At 58.9% G+C, this 19,402-nt stretch overlaps 2 protein-coding genes across 3 annotated transcripts in view; one reads left to right on the plus strand and one right to left on the minus strand.

Moving 5' to 3' along the window:
* The window catches only part of GSE1 (Gse1 coiled-coil protein), a 97,341-nt gene extending 88,891 nt beyond the window's left edge, over positions 1 to 8,450 (plus strand). The window contains 13 exon segments of the mRNA XM_051629300.1: positions 396 to 593; positions 868 to 1,059; positions 1,197 to 1,513; positions 1,891 to 2,215; positions 3,510 to 4,090; positions 4,705 to 4,817; positions 5,409 to 5,679; positions 5,826 to 5,933; positions 6,127 to 6,271; positions 6,273 to 6,490; positions 6,917 to 7,201; positions 7,616 to 7,719; positions 8,204 to 8,450. Coding sequence (XP_051485260.1) covers positions 396 to 593; positions 868 to 1,059; positions 1,197 to 1,513; positions 1,891 to 2,215; positions 3,510 to 4,090; positions 4,705 to 4,817; positions 5,409 to 5,679; positions 5,826 to 5,933; positions 6,127 to 6,271; positions 6,273 to 6,490; positions 6,917 to 7,201; positions 7,616 to 7,719; positions 8,204 to 8,338 — 2,992 coding nt within the window. The 3' untranslated portion in view covers positions 8,339 to 8,450.
* A 2,473-nt stretch (positions 8,451 to 10,923) lies between these two features.
* Positions 10,924 to 15,663, minus strand: GINS2 (GINS complex subunit 2). 2 transcript variants are annotated; one of them, XM_051629303.1, is made up of 5 exons: positions 15,524 to 15,663; positions 14,772 to 14,886; positions 13,620 to 13,719; positions 12,463 to 12,589; positions 10,924 to 12,094 (listed from the first exon to the last, which is right to left on the minus strand). In XM_051629303.1, exons 1-5 carry the CDS (start codon positions 15,611 to 15,613, stop codon positions 11,969 to 11,971), a joined length of 558 nt encoding a protein of 185 aa, XP_051485263.1. In that variant the 5' UTR covers positions 15,614 to 15,663; the 3' UTR covers positions 10,924 to 11,968. The 2 variants fall into 2 exon arrangements, with proteins under 2 accessions (XP_051485263.1, XP_051485262.1); XM_051629302.1 differs by having other exon boundaries at positions 14,772 to 14,898.
* Positions 15,664 to 19,402: the final 3,739 nt, after the last annotated feature.

Genomic DNA, 19,402 nt, shown 5'->3' on the forward strand with positions numbered 1-19,402 from the left:
CATCTCCTTAGAGGGACAAGGTGGGATGGTGACCATCTCTGCGTGGTGTGGCTGACATGCTGGAGGGAAGGGATGGCATGCAGAGGGACCCTGACAGACTGGAGAGGTGGACCCATGCAAACTTCATGGGGTTCAACAAATGCAAGTGCAAGATCCTGCACATGAGTCAGAGCAGGAGGTGTTGGGTGATGAGAAGCTCAACATGAGCCAGCACTGTGCGCTGGAGCCAAGAAGCCACCCATGTCCTGGCCAAGGCCAAGGTTGAATGGGGCTTGTAACAATCTGGTCTAGTGGGAGGTGTCCCTGCCTGTGGCGAGGTGTTGGAACTAGATGAATTTTAAGGTCCCCTCCAACCCAAACCACCTGATGATTCTCTCATCTCCTTGCTCCTCCAGCCTGCAGCGGCCGGTCCACCACGTGGTGCCGCCCAGCGCCGTCACCGAGGATTACCTGCGCAGCTTCCGTCCCTACCACACGGCCGAGGACCTCCGCATGTCCTCCCTGCCACCCCTCGGCCTGGATCCAGCCACTGCTGCTGCTTACTACCACCCCAGCTACCTGACACATCACCCCTTCCCACACCCTGCCTTCAGGTGGGCATTGCCCAGCCAGGGCCTGGGAGTTCTGGGGGGATTTTGGTGGCTGGAGAGTCCCTGGGGGGATGCTGGAGTCTGGATGAAGAGCTGTGAGGGCTGGGAGCTTAATCCAGGGAGGATGGTTGGGCTGCATTTCGGGGTTCTCCAGACCCCCATCCATGCAGCCTCCATCCATCTTGGGATCGCTTCGGGGGGATGAGGGGGATGGAATGGGGGGTTTTTCCCCACCCCAAGCAGCACATCCCACACTCAGCCATCCCCATTTTCCCAGGATGGACGACTCGTACTGCCTGTCGGCGCTGCGCTCCCCCTTCTACCCGCTGCCGGCGCCGGGCTCGCTGCCCCCCCTGCACCCCTCAGCCATGCACCTGCACCTCTCGGGGGTACGGTACCCCCCCGAGCTCTCCCACTCCTCCCTCTCCGCCCTGCAGTCCGAGCGCATCTCCAGCCTCGCCGCCGAGAGGTACGGAGGGGACGATGGCCAAGGGCGGGGACACAGGGACAGGGCACCCCCTGAGGGATGCTGGTGAGCATCTGGAGTTGTTTCGCTTTTTGGGGGGTTGTTGCTTTTTTGTTTTTTTTTTTGGCTTCTTTTTGCAGGCTGCAAATGGACGAGGAGCTGCGGCAGAGGGAGCGGGAGCGGGAGAAGGAGCGGGAGCGAGAAGCCGACCGGGAGCGGGAGAAGGAGCGTGAACGGGAGCGAGAACGGGAGAAAGAGCTGGAGAGGGAAAGGGAAAAGGAGCGGGAACGGGAGCTGGAGAGGCAGCGGGAGCGTGCCCGGGAGAAGGAGCTGAGCATGGTGAAAGCCCTGGAGGGGCCGTTCCTCCCCGTGGCCGAGCTGCACGCGCTGCGGGGGCACCCGGCTGAGGAGCGGGGCAAGCCGGTCCTGCCAGAGCCGCTGGCACCCGCCAGACCAGGTACCGTCCCTGTGGGTGACACTGGGGGTCTGTCACGTTCAGCAGGGCAAGTTTTCCTCTCCAGATGGCCAAGCCAAGGGGGTCAGTGTCCCCAGGAGGTGGCTTGGGACAGAGCTGGGTTCTCCCGGCTGCCAGTTGGCTTTGCCAAAAGCCCAGCTGCTGCTGCTCTGGGAGAGGCGGCGCGGGGCCAGTGCCATCTGAGTGAGGCTAGGATGGCAACATGCCCAGTGCCACGGCAGGGATGCTTGGGTTGGGGGAGGAGGGGTGTGGACCCTACACACCCCAAAATACCCTGGTAGCCAACAGATGGTCACAGGTAGCCCTCCCCCCCCCCCTTTCCATGCCCTGACTTTCAGGCACTTCATTTTCCAACTCAGAGAAACTGAAGGACTCGGTGCTGCCGACGCCAAAGCCCATCCAGCACCCGCTGCACCCGCCGCCCGCATCCCACCACCCCGTGCCCAGCCTCATCCCCAACCACAGCGTGTTCCCACTGCCGGGGAGCAGCGCGGCCACGGCCCTGCTCATCCACCGCACCAACGAGGAGGAGAAGTGGCTGGCCCGGCAGCGCCGCCTGCGCCAGGAGAAAGAGGATCGGCAATCCCAAGTCTCAGAATTCCGGCAACAAGTGCTGGAACAGCACCTGGACATGGGACGTGCCCCGAGCCAGCCTGAACCCGAGCATCGACCTGAGCACTCCAGGTAGGGATACTGCCAGCCCTGCTCCGGGCACAGAGCTTCCCCAAAAAAGCTAATTGCGTTTTCCCGTGTCGCAGCCATCCCTGCTGGAATATCCGTAGGATTTTGCCCTGTGGCTTGCACCCCCTGTGGGGTAGCTGTATCCTGTACCATGCCCCTCACTTCTTGCCACATCCCTGTGAGCCGAGGCTGGTGCCAGCAGGTCCCTGTCAGGCAGTGCCAGCCGGGCCGGCTGTGCTGGCAGCGCCGGCCTTTGCTGGTGCCCGACATCTGCGCGGCGGCAGGCGACAAGCCCAGGAGGTGGCCGGGGGCCAGTGGCCAGTGGCCAGGTGTTGCCCAGGCACCTGGCACTGCTAATTGCAGCTCCCACTGTGCAGTAGACCCAGGTGGTGGGGTGTCCCATTTCTGGGGGGGAGCACTCACCTCGAATGTATGTGGTTTGGGGGGGCAGAGGAACATGCCTGCAGCCCTTGATGGACAGGGCTCACCCCCAGTGCTGAGGGCTTTGGCAGCACAGGCTCATCCAGCCGGCTCTGCTGCCAGCTCCCTTTGTTACTTTTGGGTATCCAGGGGATTAGTGCAGCTCATGGGGGATAATAAGGAGCAGCTTGTGGGGAGGCACAAAGGCAAGTGCCTGCTGCAGGCTCTCTTCCCTTCCCCGTCTGCTCCTCCCACCCCAAATAGGAGAGGAGACAGCAAGGTCACCCCAGAACACCTGCAGCCTGAGGGATGCTCCATCCCCCTCCTCATCCCCATCCTAGAGCTGCCTGCGGGAGGGAGAGGGACCAATCCCAGGCAGGGCAGGTGATGTTTCCCGCCGGGGGTGACACGGTGAAGGTGGTGACATGGTGACAGCACTGAGCTGAACTCGCTGCTCCGAGGTCCGGGGTGCTGGAGCGGAAAAGCATTAAATGCACAGCTTGGGTGCATGAAATATTGATCCCGCTGACAGGGCTGGCTCCGTCCTGGCTGCCAGAGGAGGGGGGCACTGAGGCTGTGCCTTCAGCAGGGCTGTGCCAGGACCAGGGGCTCTTTTGTCCCCGTGATGGGCAGCAAGAGGGGGGGTCGAAGCTGGGGTCTGGATGCAGCCGCATCCCTACTCAACCTGTCTGGCACAGCCTTTACTCTGTCCCTGTCCCTCCTGCAGTTGCACAGGAGGGAACAGCACAGCAACCACATGTGCACAAACCCCTAACCAGCCCGTTTCTCCCCCAAAGGCAGCCTGGTGCTGGGGTGCATCCAGCTCCCCAGTGCTGCTGCTGGCTCCTCACTGTCTGCTCCTCTCCTCTCCCCGCAGGTCGGGATCGAGCCGCCACGAGCCGAGTGGCCGGGAGCCAGGGCAGCACTTCAGCGGCCCCCCACCGCTCATCTCCCCCAAGCCCCAGCACCACCCTGTCACCACGTCCCTCTGGAACCCCGTCTCACTGATGGAGAGTCCCCCCGACCCTCCCCGGCGCCTCCCCGAGCCCCACGCTCTCCATGGCCACCCAGCCCCCTTCGAGCCCAGTCGTCAGGGCATCCCGCTGGTGAAGGTGGAGAGGGTCTTCTGCCCCGAGAAGCTGGAGGAGGGGGCAAGGAAGAGGGACACTGTGGAAAAATACCCCCCAGGACGAGAGCCCAGCGCGCCGGAGCACGGAGGCTTTACCCACGCTCCTTTCCTTGCCGAGCTGGAGAAATCCACGCAGAGCATCCTGAGCCAGCAAAGACCCCCAGCCACCCCCTTCGGCGAGGCCACCAAGCCCAGCTCGCCCTACCGGCCCCCCCAGCCCCGCGCCCAGGACCCCATGTACATCTACGACGAGTTCGTGCAGCAGCACCGCAGGCTGGTCAGCAAACTGGACCTGGAGGAGCGCCGGCGGCGGGAGGCCCGCGAGAAGGGTGAGGTGGTGGGTTTGCACCTCCACGGGGACCCCCCCCAACACCAGCACCGGGAGCTGGAGGGTGGGTCTCTTGGGAATGCAGGCAGCTCTCGATGGGAACGCTCCCACAAGCCGAGCAGCTCGGTAAATCCTCTGCTCTAGACATGCCCAATTAATAAATGATGAACTGAGGCTAATAAACGGGTTTTAAATATTAATGGGACTGTGCGAGCGGGGAGAAGAACAGTGGTGAGGAGGAGATGGAAGGCTTGGGGGGGAACAGCAGGGGTGGGCGTTCAGCTGCAGCCTCCCCCCTGGCTGTGCCACATTAACCTGCCTGTTGAGCCCCCACCACCTGTCCCCAAAGCGATGCTGAGGGGGGACATGGGGGTGGGAGATGTCCCCCAGGGTCCCACAGCTGGCAGAGAGGTGACAGGGAACCTCTTGCCCTGCTGGGACCCACATCAGACCCCCACCATTCCCCCCCTCCACAGCAGCCTACCCCACTGTACTACCACCCTGCTCTATCCCTGTCCCAAGCCAGGTCCTTGCGGGTTCCCTAGTGTCCTGACAGGTCCTCGGGGTCCCTCTGGGGGTCTTCACGGTCTCACAACAGCCTCCCTCCATCCCCAGGGTACTATTATGACCTGGACGACTCCTGCGACGACAGCGATGAGGAGGAGGTGCGGGCCCACCTCCGCTGCGTGGCCGAGCAGCCCCCGCTGAAGCTGGACACATCCTCCGAGGTACAGCTGGCACTTGGTGTCCCCTCTGTCCCCCACGGGTCCCTGGGGAGCAGCTGCTTCTCTGTCATCAGTGCCCAGTGCTGTGGTGCAGCCGCTCTCCTCAGGCAGCTGCAGAGGCACCAGGGGTCAGGATGGGTGTGGGAATGGGGATGAGAAACATAGGGATGAGGACTGAGGATGGAAATAGAAATAGGTATGAGAAAAATGGGGTGAGGATGGGAATAAGAATAGGGATGCGAATAGGGATGAGGCTGGGGATGGGCATGAGGATGGGGGTGGGAATGGAGATGGTGATGGGGATAGGAACGGGGATAAGGATAGATGGAGATGGGAATGGGAAAGGGGGTGGGGATGGTGATGAGACTGAAGATGGAGATGAGAATGGGAATGGGGATTAGGATAGAGATGGGCATGAGGATGGGGATGAGAATGAGAAATGGGATGAGTATGAGGATGGGGATGGAGATGGGAATGGTGATGAGGATGAGAATGCAGATGAGGATAGGGATGGAGATGGGAATGGAGATGAGGACGGAGACAGGGACCAGTCTGGGGGGTGACCCTGCTCTGCTCTCCCCCTTGGTGCCCCAGAAGCTGGAGTTCCTGCAGCTCTTCGGCCTCACCACGCAGCAGCAGAAGGAGGAATTGCTGAGCCAGAAGCGGCGCAAGCGGCGGCGGATGCTGCGGGAGAGGAGCCCCTCGCCGCCCACGGTGCAGAACAAGCGCCGCACGCCCTCCCCGCGCCTCCCGCTCTCCACCCGCTACAGCCCCGACGAGATGAACAACAGCCCCAACTTCGAGGAGAAGAAACGCTTCCTCACCATCTTCAACCTCACCCACATCAGTGCTGAGAAGAGGAAAGGTACCAGCCATGGCCCGCGCAGGCTCGGGGGGGTCCCTGCTCCCTGGCTGGGGGGGGGTCCTGCCTGGTAGGGGGGTCCAGCCTGGGGCCATGAGCTTGCTCTGCTGAGCAGAGGCTACACTAAACCTCAGTTTCCCATGCCACAGACAAGGAGAAGCTGGTGGAGATGCTCCAGGCCATGAAGCAGAAGACCACACCAGCCGCCGTGGTGGTGAAGAGCTCCCCACGGGACAGCCCCAGCGGCCCCACCACCGGTAAGTGCTCCTGCTCCTTCCCAGGCTCTGGGCTGTCTGGGAGCATCCCCTGCCCAGTGGGATGGGGGGCAAGGCTTTGCCATGGGGGAGATGGGAGCATCCCCTGCCCAGTGGGAACGTGGGGCACAGCTTTGTCTTATGTGGGACATGAAGCCCCCCCAAACTGCAGCTGACTCTGCTTCTCTTATCAAAGAGCCACCAGTCCCGCCGCTCCTGCTGGATCCAGATAAACCCATGGGCATCGCTGTCTCCCTGCCGGAGGCACAGAAGACGACAGAGCCAGGCAGGTTAGACCAGCTGAGACCCCAAGAGCTACCAAGGGCCAAGGAACTGGCAGAGAAGCCCCCCCCGGCTGAGTGACGGGCACCCTGGAAAGAAGGCGCTGAGCATCCTCGGCTACGTGAGGGGTCCCCTGCCCAAGGACATCCCGGTGCCGCTGTCCCACAGCATGAATGGCAAGAGCAAGCCCTGGGAGCCCTTCATTGCTGAGGAGTTTGCCCATCAGTTCCACGAGTCGGTGCTGCAGTCCACACAGAAGGCGTTGCAGAAGCACAAAGGTACCGGTGGGGATGCCAGGAGCTGGCTGGGGACGACCAGGGTGGCATCCCTATGGGGTGGGAGAACTCCCCCCTTGTCCTCCCTGCTGGGGTTTGGCACTGCTGAGGGCACAAAATCCCCCTGGAACCTCAGTGGAGCATCCTAGGAGCTGATGGGTTAAGATACAAAGAAGGCGCTGGGATAACACGGCTCCATCCCCCCCAGCTCATTGATTTCCAGGAAGAAGGAAAATGACTCCTCTGTGCAGGGGTGGGGAGGGGTGATGAAAAATGCTCCATTCCCCTAAAAAAACAGCCTGGGGTGGGGTGGGGTGGTGGAAATGAATATTTTGAGGGGAGCATCCTTCTCAATGCAGCCTCAGGGCGGGTGGCACCAGGAGAGGGAGACATGGGGGGACAGGCGGGGTCTGACACTGGTGCCTGCAGGGGGGACGGCGGCGCTGACGGCCGAGCAGAACCACAAGCTGGACACCTCCATCCACTACAACATCCCCGAGCTCCAGGCCTCCAGCCGCCTGGCTGCACCCCCCCACAACGGCACAGCTGAGGGGCCACTGCCCCACCGGGCACTGCCCCCCCTGCCCCGGGACTCTGCCTCCGAGGAGGAGGACGAGGAGGAGGATGAAGAAGAGGAAGAGGAGGAGGAGTACCCCAGGCCCAAGTGGCAAGGGATCGAGGCAATTTTTGAAGCTTACCAGGAACATATAGAAGGTAGGGGATGGGGGTTATAAGTCTCGGGGCAGGGGTGGGGGGTGAGCCCTTGCTTCTTGTCTCAGTTTCCCCAAGTGAAGCTACCCCACATTTGGACAGGGTGTCTCTGTCTCCACTGGGATGGGGAGGTGCTCCAGCACTGCAGGAGCAGCACAGTAGCAACAGGCACTGGTGAAAACTGATGGATATGTGAAAAAAATTCATGTATTGATGGCTGCTCTGTGCCATCCCAGTGGGACCTGGAAGTTCCCGGCAGGCAGGGCAGGGGCTGGGGATGCTGCAGGCGATGGCTGCTGGCTGGGCAGAGCCTGGCATGCCCCATGGCAGCGCCACAGGGCTCGGGCAGAGTCCTGCAGCATCCACGGAGCCATCCCTCATCCTCCTCCTCCTCCTCCTCTCCTTTGGCTCTTGCAGAACAAAACCTGGAGCGCCAAGTGCTGCAGAGCCAGTGCCGGCGGCTGGAGGCCCAGCACTACAGCCTGAGCCTGACGGCAGAGCAGCTTTCGCACAGCATGGCGGTGAGTGGCAGTGGGGGCACCGCCTCTGCCGGGCACCCCGGGCTCCTGCCAACCTCAGCCAGGCACCCCATGATCTCCTGGGCACCTTGACCAGGCACCCCACGTTCTCCTGGGCACCCCGCCTCAGGCAGGCACCCCATGATCTCCTGGGCACCTTGACCAGGCACCCCACGTTCTCCTGGGTGCCCCGCCTCAGGCAGGCACCCCACGATCTCCTCTGTCAGGCACCCCATGGTCTCCTGGTCACCTCAGCCAGGCACCCCATGGTCACCTCAGCCAGGCACCCTGTCCTCCTGGAGAGGCACCCATCCCCTGTGTCCCCCATCCTCTCTCCATTCCCCATCTCCTCCAGCACCCCACCCCCTGCAACACCCCCCACCCAGCCCACCCCACATCCCCCCCAGCCTTGCTCACTTCCCTGTCCCCCCAGCCCGGCGGTTGGCCCGCCCGCCCTGATTCCTTTTTCCCTTCGGCTTCCTCGCAGGAATTGAGGACCCAGAAGCAGAAGATGGTCTCGGAGCGGGAGCGCCTGCAGGCCGAGCTGGATCACCTGCGGAAGTGCCTTGCCTTGCCTGCAATGCAGTGGTCTAGGGGTTACTTCAAGGGGTACCCCAGGTGACGCCCCTTGGGCCAGGCCGAGCATATAGTCTAGAAATAATAATAATCTATTTTATTACCTTGAATATTTAATATTTTTCACTGGGAGGTTTGAAGCTAAAAAAAAAAAAAAAAAATTTAAAAAAAAAAAGAAGAAGAAAAAAAAAGAAGAAAAAAAAAAAAGATAATAAAAATGAAAAAAATAATTAAAAAAAATGATGATGATGATAATAATAATAATAATAAAAAAAAAAGAAATAAGTTCCATGGAGAATGTGCCATGCATGAAGCAAAGGAGCACGGGCGCCCGTCCCCTCCCGTGCCCTGCGAGCAACCTCCAGCCCTGCTCGGGCTCTCCTCCACCCACCCACACTTTATAGAGCTCCGTTTTTGTTGGGTTTTATTTTTTTGGTCGTTTTGGTTTTGTTTTTTTTTGGGGGGGTTTTCTTTTTACATTGCAATGAAAGACTCCACCGACAACACTAAGGCCGGAGCAGCCCCGCGGGGCCTGGTGCCACCGAGCCCACCTTCCATCCTCCCCACCACCTCCTCATCCCTGGAATGGCACCAGGAGCCTTCCCCTCTTCTTCCTCCAAATCCCAGGGCTTTTCCACTGGAAATGCACTTCGCTATCAAACAATAAAAAGTCAATAAAGTGGTTGAAGGTACCTTTTTGTTCCTGTTTGGCGGGGAAGGGGCAGGGATACAGACCTTTGCAAAGCCAGGCACTCTGGTTTCACTTTTTAAGACAAACAAAAAAAAAGGTGTAAAAAAAAAAAAAAAAAGGTGCTTCAGCCTTGTACTGTGTATATATTAAAAGAAAAAAAAAGTTTTGTATGTTTTTATTACTTTAATTATTGTTATAAAAAGCTTGCCTTTTTTTTTTTTAATGTTTCTGCTTTTTTTTTCCCTTCTCCCCTTTTCTTTCCCCCTTTTAATTTTTAATTTTCTTTTTTTTTTGGCAAAAGGATGAACTTGCTTTTTGTGTTTGTACTGCTGCTGGTCAGGACAGAAAAGATGTGGAAGTGTTCTAAAATGATGAAAAAAAAACCCCACAAAACATAACAGGAAAAATAAATCCCCCTTTTCCAGCTGGACAGATGCTCTCTGACCACCACTCCCTTGGGAATATGGAGCTGAGCCCTTTTACCCCTCCTAACCCCCCCCCTCCCTCCTGGGGTTTGTTTTTTCTTTTTTTTTTACCCTTTTTCCTTGGTTTCTGGTTCTTTTTCCTGGTCCCTGGGGCAGTTGTGGGTGTCCCAGGGTGGTTCCTCAGCCTCTCACGGGCACCCTCTGCCAAGTAACAAATCCAAAGCCATCGCACCGAGGGGGCTGTGGAGGGTTTGGGGGTGGGGGTGGCACTGGGGTGTTCTTGTCCTTGTTTGTCCCTTCTCACCTTTCCAAACACCAAGACAATCAGAGCAGCGTTAAGGGGGGAGCTGGGGGGTCCCTAGGGGGTTGGTGGCACCACGGGAACAAGCTGGGTCGAGCTCTCAGTGCTCATCTCTGGTGCCCATGGGGACAACAGGGTCAGGCTTGGCACCTCAAGGGGACATTTTCAGCCACTTTCTAATCCCCAGGGAGAAGCCTTTTATTTCTTTTATTTTTTTAATGAAATAATTTTTAAATTATTTATTAATTTTGGTTTTAAATTCACCACAAGACAAGCTCATGTCTACGGGAAAAGGTGCCCTCTGCTTTCTGCTTTAAATTCCCTTGTTGCACTTGCAAAGAAAGCATTAACACCACCCCTTGCCCCCTCCCCACTCCTAGTCTCCCATTGGCTTCACCAATAAAAAAAGCAAAGCTGGGCAAGATTAAAAAGCAAAATGCCCTTGTGACAGAAATTAGTTTAATCTGTTGTGTTGGTTCTTTTTTTTTTTTTAAATCCCAACCCCACTTGCATCGCCAGCCTCTGGCCTGGTTGCTGCCAACTCTGGGCTTCACAAGGAATTTTAACACAAATAGGTTTGCTGCTTCCCTTCCCGTGTGCTGGGGAGGGAGGGGGGGGATGGAAAAAATCCTTGGGAATTTATCCCTCATCACCAGGCCACAGGGAGGCTGTGGGCTGGGATTCAGCCTTGCTTTGCAGCAGCTCCTCTACTGAGACCTCCCTCCCCCTCCACCAGCCCATAACCACGTTTTTTGGACCCATAACCAGGTTTCTCAGAATTATTTCCCCCCCCCCAGGATTTATGGCTCTATGTACCTTGTGCAGAATCACTCAAGCAGCTGCTGTGCCAGAGCCTGGGAGGGCTGCGAGGAGGACCAGGCAAGGCAGAGCCTGCTGGGGGCAGGTTAGAGAGAAAGAAAACACACAGAGAAAAAAAAAAAAAAACCCAAACCCCCTCCAAAAAAAAAAAAAAAAGGAGGATTTAAACCCTCTACACATGGTCTAAGTGTACTTGTTTGAATTAATTGTAATGTAAATATATTATCTGTTGAATGTAGTCATTAGGTATTTATGAATATATTGCTGTAATTTCTGAAAACATAAAAAAAAATAATAATAAGAATAATAGTAATAATAAACTCTTCCACAACGATGAAAAAGGATTCTTTCTCCCCCCTCCACCCCTCCTAACCCCCCCCCCAGGCGATGGGAAAGCAGCTCCTGCCACCCTCACCTTGTCAGAGCTCCTGGGAAGGCAGGCAGGGCACAGATGACAAGCAGGGGCTGGGCAAGTGCTGGCCCAGGTGCTGAGGGGAAGGGCACCGCTCCCCACCTTTGGGTTCCAGCCGGTACTTCCCCTTCCCTCCCCTTTCTTACCCGGAATAATTACATCTGCCATCGCTAATTACATCTGCCACCGAGGCACCCGACGCCGGGGAGGATCCTGCCCTTGCCTGCCGGGTTGCCGCGGGGGGGAGGGGGCGTTTCCAAGCGTTGTTTAACCCCTGTCCCCCACAGCACAGCCACCAGTTCAAACCCCATTCACTCGGCAGTTCCTGGTTTTATTTTTTATACACTCAGTTTCTGCTTAAAAAAAGAAAATAGTAATAATAATAAAGGCAGGTGTATGGTGACACAAGGCAAGGCTCGGGAGAGGGAAAGCCATTTTCTTTTGTCCTTCTGCAAAGAGCAGATGGATCTGCTTCCCAGCTGATCTCCCCAGCAGACACCTCTTGCTGCCGGCACATCAGCTTCTCCCCCCCCCCCCCCCCCCCCTTCAAAGCTCCGAGAAAAATCCATGGCAAAGCACCGCCTAGAAATCCCTGGCTTTCAAGGCAGTGTGTGGCCTGTGCTGCCCTCAGAAGTTCCCTCTCTGAAGTACACTCAGGCTCTCCAGGGCCCAGAGGTCTGCCTGACATCATTAGCCAGCAGCCAGGGTGACAACCCACCTACCACCTGCACCTGGCAGAGCTCTGAACCTGAGAGAGAAAAACTCACCTCTGCCAAGAGGGAGCATCTGGGAACTACTGGGCAGAGATGTTCCTGTGCTACCGGCAGCTCCAGAGCAATTCCCAGCTGTCCATGAGGCTGCCTGCTCCCTCCCCTGCCTGCAACCCCTCCTCGGCAGCAGCTGAGGCTGTGGTGGCTTCAGAAGGGCTGTGCAGGGAGGTGGAGGGTGGTCAGGTGAAGGTCCAAGGGTGAGGAGTGGAGCCTGCTCCTTTCTGCTGCACTCTGTGGGGAGGTCTGAGGGCTGGTACCTCAGAAATCCTGGGAATGGGCACTCTCACCAGGCTGAAGGTTAGTCCTGAGCTTGTACATGTGGTCCAAGGCTTGAGTAAGGAAAGTCCCAGTTGTGTTGATCTCCATCAGGGTTAAGTTATCCAGCTAAGAGAGAAAACAACAGTATCTGGGGAAACAGTCGGAGCAGAGGACAAGGAACAGCAAGCAGCTCTGCAGCCCACATGGCTCCTTCGGTGATACCCCCAGGGAGTGGCTCAGCTGCCACCCCCTGGACAAGGGAAGCACAGAAGCCAGGAGAGAAGGATTTCCACCAGGCCCAGGGAGCTGCCACCAGCCCACAGAGGGAGGCTTCAGCATACGGCTCCAGCTCCCAACCGACCTGCTCACAGCCCAGGAAGAACGTGCCCCGACCAGCATTTTCACCAGCAGCCCTCATCAGTCACCAGCCCACACAATCCCATGGCATTGGGAACCCTCCCAGCAGGGACCTGGCAACCCTCTCCCCTCAGCACCTTGGCATGAGCCTCCTGCTGCCTGACGAAGCTGTCCGCCGACAGCCGCAGCTTGGCCAGCCGCGTGTCCCACGTCTCCTTCACCAGCGTGCGGATCTCGTCGGCCTTTGGGATGTTGTCTGAGGCACTGGAGGAGGAAGAGGAGGAGGAGGAGAGCAGATCAGAACAGGCTGCGAGGGACTCGTGTGTTGTGTCCCTGGTGGAAGCCATGTTGGCAGCTCCTCACCTCTCCCAGGCATAAGCAGCGCAGCTCGCGACAGAGCGGGGGAGGAAAAAAAAAAAAACCCAGCCTGCTACTTCTGCTGCTGGGATTTTTGGGATGGTTTTGTTTCCCCAGGAATGCTCAGCATCTGGTTCTCACTAGGCTCCTTCTGCTCTTTAATTGCCCACCTGGTGGGAGGCACACAGAGGGCCACTCACCCGGCCAAAAGCAGAGGCAGGCAGGGGACTGGAAGGACCGGGCTGTGATTACAGCCCCAGCTCTGTGCTCCCGTGGCTCCATCCAGGAGTATCAAGTGGAAGGGACTGTACTAGCTGTGCCACATCCTGCCATTAAGGCAACCCAGAGCTGCCATAAGGACCTCGAGAGATCAGATCAATTCACAGGGACAGAGCTGTCAGGGTCACTGTAGCGTGAGGGAAGGAGCCACGTGCCAAGAGCTTCATCTCCAGAGGAAAAGCCAGAGCTCCAGTGACCGCCCCGACACCCAGGGCTCGGAAAACACCAGCCAGCACGTTTTACAAGTGAAATGTCTCAGCAGGCAGTTCAGACTCACAATATCCCTGGTCTCCTGCTTCTCAGGCTTTCCTCCTGAAGGAGGGCCAAGGAAGAAGCCTGGAGGGTTTCAGGCTGCTGAACAGATTGCAGCCGTGGAACGTGCTGCGGCTCCTCCGGGCCTCCGCGCTCAGCTGCTGCTCCATAAAGCAGCACCAGCCCCAATTATCAGGCCACAGAAACAAGCACTCCCTGAGTCACCCGAACGTAAAGTTTACCAGGAGGAAACTGCAGCGACGGGATCTTGGCAGGCTGTGGAACCAGCCCCCACGAGCCCCCCCTTTCCCACCACCCTCTGGGGCTGCTGCCAACGGGAGCTTGAAAAACTGTCCCTGCAGGGACGTACCCGGGGGCAAAGTGAGAGAAGCCAGCCCCTACTTACTAGTTTAACAGCAGCTTTGTCAGCTCCATGTAGTAGGGACTGGGCATGGGAGTGAAGGTGTCCTCCTTGCGTTCCTGGTCCCGGATTTCCTCCAGTTTTTCTAAAACACAACCCAGAAGTGTCAAACATCACAGAATCACAGAATCTCAGGGGTTGGAAGGGACCTGGAAAGATCACCCAGCCCAACCCCCCTGCCAGAGCAGGGTCACCCAGAGCACATCCCACAGGAACGTGTCCAGGGGGGGTTTGAATGTCTCCAGCAAAGGAGGCTCCACAGCCTCTCTGGGCAGCCTGTTCCAGTGCTCTGGAACAAACATCTCCAGACCTTCAAAGCACAAACAGGGTTTTCACCCCCCAGGAAAAAAACCCACCAAACCAGGTGCTGTTTCTGTAGGACCAACTCTTACATCCAGGCTGGAATGAATGTGTGGATAGGAAATGTTTCAGTGATGAAGCAGATGAGGATGCTGACAGGGACAGCCCCAGCACATCCTGCTGGGAGGCTAGATCTACACCAGCTCCATCTCCAAACCTGTCAGGAGATGGTCCCTCCACCCACAGAGCACTCGTGCTAATTAGTGTCTGTGCCCTGGGATGGATGAAGCAGGATGCTGGGCACAGGCCTCCCCCTTCCTGCAGCTCCCTTAGTGTTTCCTTCTTGTCTCAGTTCCCCTTCAGACGACAACAGAGAGGGTGCCAGGATTCTCACTTTCTGCAGGGTGAGACCACTTCACATTGCCAGTGTCCTCCAGGAAAATTATTCCGTGGAGTGAACAAACCAGTGACAAACACACAGGGATCCTCCCTCCCCAGAAGGACACCCGGGGTCCCCAGAGCTCCTTCAGAACCAGCCTAGTGACAGAGGCAGGTGCTGCTCAGACAGCCCAGCCAGTGCCAGGGCTGGGGGTTCCATCCAACCCTTGCTCTTCCTCCTCACCAGAGGAACAGAAGCTCAACACCTGACACAGCTGGGCAGGCCACCCCTGCTGCCAATATAAAGAATTCCAGTGTTGGGACATTAGATCCTTCCCTCAGAGTTACTCTGGGTTTAGTGAATCAAGCTTCTCACGCAGGGCAAAACCCAGAGGTTTTCATTCTGTTTCCTGTTTCTCCTGCACCCCCCAGAGCCCAGGGCTGGAGCCAGATCCTTACCAACATCCATCCACTCGGGAGGAACCAGCCGACACTTCTGCCTCTGCTTCAGGTTGATGGCCAACCAGACGGGCACCTCCACTGGCAGGCCAGGGTTGAAGGGACCCAGGTCACCCTGGAAAACCAGCTGCAGATGAGATGAAAGCAGCAGGGAGGGCTCAGACTCCCCAGCCCTCATCTCCTCATTCCGCCCCGGTCATCCGGAGGGAGCTGGGGTTCCCGGGGGATTTTGACAAGCCCGAGTCAAACAGCACCTGAATTCCCTCCTCTTGCTTCCCAAAATCCCTGCCCTGACCTCTCCTCCCATCCCTTCGGGAATAACAACTCACGCTGCCGCCTCACCTTCTATTTCAAAGCCCCTCACACAAGTTAGAGCCGGAAATTCCCCCCACCCGGGACAAGGGACCCCCCCGGGCTCGGGCCCAGGCGCTCCCCGAGGCACAGGGCAGCCCCCCACCCGCTGCCCCCGTTTCTGCCCCCCAGTCCCTTCATCCCTCCGTCCCATCATTCCAGGCCCCCCGGTGTCCCCCCCTGTTCCCCCCTAGACCCCCTGGTGCCCCTCAGACCCCCCCGAGCCCCCCCAGACCCCCCGGGCCCCCCCAGACCCCCCCTGTTCCAGCCCCAGACCCCCCCAGACCCCCCAGACCCCTCCGGGGCCCCCCCAGACCCCCCCCCAGACCTCCCAGGGCCCCCCCAGACCCCCCCGGGACCCCCCCGGGACCCCCCCCCCCGAGCCCCCCGGCCCCGCTGACCCCGATCAGGTGGATCCGGTCGAGGCTGAAGTTGGGCACGATGGTCACCAGCTCCTTCTCGGCCAGGAACTCCGCTTCTGCCGGCTCCATGGCGCCCGCAGCCGGGCCCGAACCGGCACCGGGCCCCAACCGGAAGCGACACCGGGACTGAGCCCGCCACGCGCCCGGCCTCCCTATTGGCTGCGCGGCCTCGAGGCCCCGCCCCCCGAGCCCTCCGCGAGGGGGCGGGGCCTGGCGCCGCTCGGCGCACGCTGATTGGCTCCCCCACCCCCCCCGGGAGGCACCGCGCTCCGGGTGGGCGGCAGAGCGACCAATCAGGACGCGCCCCGGCGGACACCGGGCCAATCAGCGCTCAGCAGCGGCTGCCGGGCGCGCGGGGCCGGGCGCGGGCGCCGCCTGGTGGCGGGAGGGGCGGCGCGCGGGGCGCGGTGGGACACGCACCGTCCGTCCCGCACAGCGCGCAGCAGCGGCCTCTGCCCGGCTGCCCGGCTGCCCGCTGCCCCTGTGCCGGCACCCGCACTCGGGCACCCGCCTTTGCCCCTCGGGCTCTTCCCTCCCTTGATAAGTCTGTCCATCCATCCACCTACCCGTGCCTCCGTCCATCCTCCCCTTTCCAGCCACCCACCATTCATCCACCCACCCCTCCATCCAACCATCCATGCCTTCATCCATCCATCCATCCACCCACTACCATCCACCATGGATCCATGCTTCCCTCCATCCATCCCTCCACCCATCCCTCCATCCATCCCTCCATCCATCCCTCCATCCCTCCATCCATCCCTCCATCCATCCTTCCCTCCATCCATCCATCCCTCCATCCATCCCTCCCTCCATCCATCCATCCATCCATCCATCCCTCCATCCATCCATCCCTCCCTCCATCCCTCCATCCATCCATCCCTCCCTCCATCCCTCCATCTATCCATCCATCCATCCCTCCATCCATCCATCCATCCATCCATCCATCCGTCCCTCCCTCCCTCCATCCATCCCTCCATCCATCCCTCCATCCCTCCATCCTCTATCCACTCCTTGCTTCCTCAGAGCTGCCATCACCCATCTGTCCACCCACCACATCCTCCTTCCACCCCTCCATCCCTTCCCTCCACCCCTCCCACCTAGTGCCCCCCACCCTGGCCAACCCAGGCCCCTCCACCCGCGGGGGTCGCTGGGGCTCCCGGTGGGGAGGGGCCGGTCCCTTCACCCCCCGCCCTCCCTCCGCGCAGCCCCGGTCTCTCCGCGCCCCGCCGCTCCCCTCGCTCCTCTTTCCCATCTGCTGCTGTCATTAAAAACATTGCATTCCCATCTGTTCTCGCACTCCTGCCTTTCCCGACGCTTCCCGGGGTGCGGTGGCGCCGGGGGACCCGGGAAACATCGCCCCCCGGGGCTCCGGTGCTGCCGCTTCCCGGGAAACATCCCCCCCCCGGCCCACCCCGGGAAGCGGTGGATGCCAAACCGGGGGGTGCGGAGCCCCCCGGAGTCGGGGGGGATGTTTATTCACCAGGGAGGGGCTGCTCCGTGCCACCCCCTCCCCAGCTCCTTTAGGAAAAGAGGGAAAAACCGGTTCCCCCCTGGCCCAGCCCACCCGGGGGGCGAGTGTCCCGCATCTCCCCAGGGGGCTGGATCCGGCCGCGTGGCATCCCGGGGGATCAGGCTCCATCCCGGGGGATCAGGCTCCATCCCGGGGGATCAGGCTCCATCCCGGTGGAGCCGGCGCTGTTGTCCCCCCCCCCGGCACGGTCCCCAGGCTCAGCAGCGGCTGCAGGACGGTGCCCCCCCCCGCCTGCCGGGGTTCCCGGGACAGAGCGGTTCCCGTGGGCGTGGGTGGAGTGACGATGATGGAGGGCACGTCCAGGTGGTTGTTCCCCGGGGGTGTCACCGGGGTCCCCTCGCTGTCCTCCCTGCTGCTCACACACGTCTTCAAACCTGCAGAAATCGGGGAAAGGGGAGAGGAGGAAGAAGATCGGGTTTGGGAGGTGGGGGGCGTGCCCTGCAGCTGCCCCCCCACTCCCTGCCCTCCGTGCCTTGCTCAACCCCCTTACGAGCCATTAGAGAATCCGCAGCAGCCAGCTGCGGCCTCGCACCTCCTCCTCACCCTGGATTTGGGGTGTCTGATAGAGGTGGATACCACAGCATCCCCCCCCTCACCTGCCCAGCCCCTTTCCCCACCACCCTCCCTGGGGTGCTAATCACATTATTATTATTATTATTATTATTATTATTATTATTATTATTATTATTATTACTGCTGTTTTAATCAGGAGAAAAGCCCCGCCAGGCGCAGGCAGCAGCCAGGGAGGTTTCAGCTCTTCCCAAGCAGGAAAATGCCCTGAGGGGACAGACACTGATATTTTTAATCTCTTTTTAATTAAGGATAAAGCCCTGCCTTACGTCAGGGAGCTGGACACAGGAGGGAACTGGGGGGGGGTCTTTTGTTGCAGGTTGTTAGAGGTATTTTGGAGGGGTATTTTGGGGGGGCCTGCCCTGGCTTTGGGAATGATGGAAGGAAGGATGAGGATTCCCTGCCTCAGTTTCCCCTCTCTGGTCACTCCCTGTGGGGGGGTCTGTGGGACCCCCACCCCATCCCTGACATGGGGAGGGGGGACATGGGTGCAGGGCTGATTTTTTGGGTGGTGCAGTCAAAGCCTTGCCCACCACTGCCAGCATCTCAGGGAGGATTGTGGCTTGGGAAAAGCCAGGGAAGGAGCAGCTCTGCATTTTAGAGCAGGATGCTCGTTAGCTCCCATCCCTAACGAGCCCTGGGATGATTAATACAAGTCCCTTGGGGGATGCAGAGCTAATGGGAGATGCAATATCCAGCCTCCACTTCCTTGTCCCTGCAGACAGCCCTGCTGCCATTCCCATTAAGAAGATTAAAGTCAGGGGGGAAACAGCAGGAGAGAAAGCTCCTGGGTTGGAATATCCCTGGGGAAAAACAGCAGGATAGAAGCTCCTGGGTTGGAATATCTCTGAGGAAAGGGGGATCAGTGAAGGATGCTCGGGGTCAGCCCAGAGGCCAGGAGCCAGGGTACCCTGGGCTGATCCCGAGCATCCCATCCATCCTGGCTCTTTCCCACCTCTTAAGGAAACCCCACCTGATTCCTTGAGGGATCCCAGCAACACAAGGATGCTCTGAAGCAAAGGATGCAGGAGCAAGCACACCTGACATTTTTATAGGGGGACAACAGGTCACCTGTCACTTAAATACCACCAAGATTCCAAACCTCCCCTGATCACCCAAGTATCACCCAACCATCCCCCAGATGCCTTCAGGGAGGAAGCAGGAAGCCCAACCCCCTCCCAAACTTACCTTTCAGGCAGGAGAACTTGAGCCCCATGTTTTCATCCTCTCAGCAGGACTCAGCTCTCCAGCCCTGCCGCCGGGTCCTCGCGGCCGGCGCTGCAAGAAGGAGAGTTGGATGTTGTGGGAAGAAGGAAAGTGGCCTCAGTAGCAGCCTGCACCTATACGTGCTTAAATAAATATATATATATATATATTGAAGTGCTCAGGCACAACAGGAAGCACGGCTGCTCGGTAGCAGAAACCACTGCTGATGTCACGGTGCTTTAGTGACTCAATCCGAGCCACCAAGTTTCAGGAGGAACTTTTTGGCAGGGTAGAGAAGGAGCCTGTTGCTGAGTTGGGAATCTCATCCCCACTTCTCTGCTCCCCTGTGGTCAGGGCTGCAAGGATTTGAAGGAGAGAAGGTGCAGAGCAGGAGGATTTGGGGGGTTAGTTCTGAAGAAGACTGGTGGTTTCTGAGAAAATCCCAAAGCCCACGGGTGGGAAACAGGGATGCCCAGCATCTCCTGTCTCCCTGAGGACTCCTGGGGCAGCCAGGGAAGCACCATCCTGCTCCACTTGGGCATCCTTGA

This window comes from Apus apus, chromosome 11 (assembly GCF_020740795.1).
Source record: "Apus apus isolate bApuApu2 chromosome 11, bApuApu2.pri.cur, whole genome shotgun sequence".
NCBI classification, from domain to species: Eukaryota; Metazoa; Chordata; class Aves; order Apodiformes; family Apodidae; genus Apus; species Apus apus.

Bases quoted from the DNA above. Each gene is read 5' to 3' on its own strand.
- GINS2 (XM_051629302.1), bottom strand. From the start codon at position 15,613: ATGGAGCCGGCAGAAGCGGAGTTCCTGGCCGAGAAGGAGCTGGTGACC. The intron at 13,720-14,771 runs GTAAGGATCTGG...GTTGTGTTTTAG, and splicing joins TCCCGAGTGGATGGATGTTG to AAAAACTGGAGGAAATCCGG. The intron at 12,095-12,462 runs GTGCTGAGGGGA...TTTCTCTCTTAG, and splicing joins AGCAGGAGGCTCATGCCAAG to CTGGATAACTTAACCCTGAT.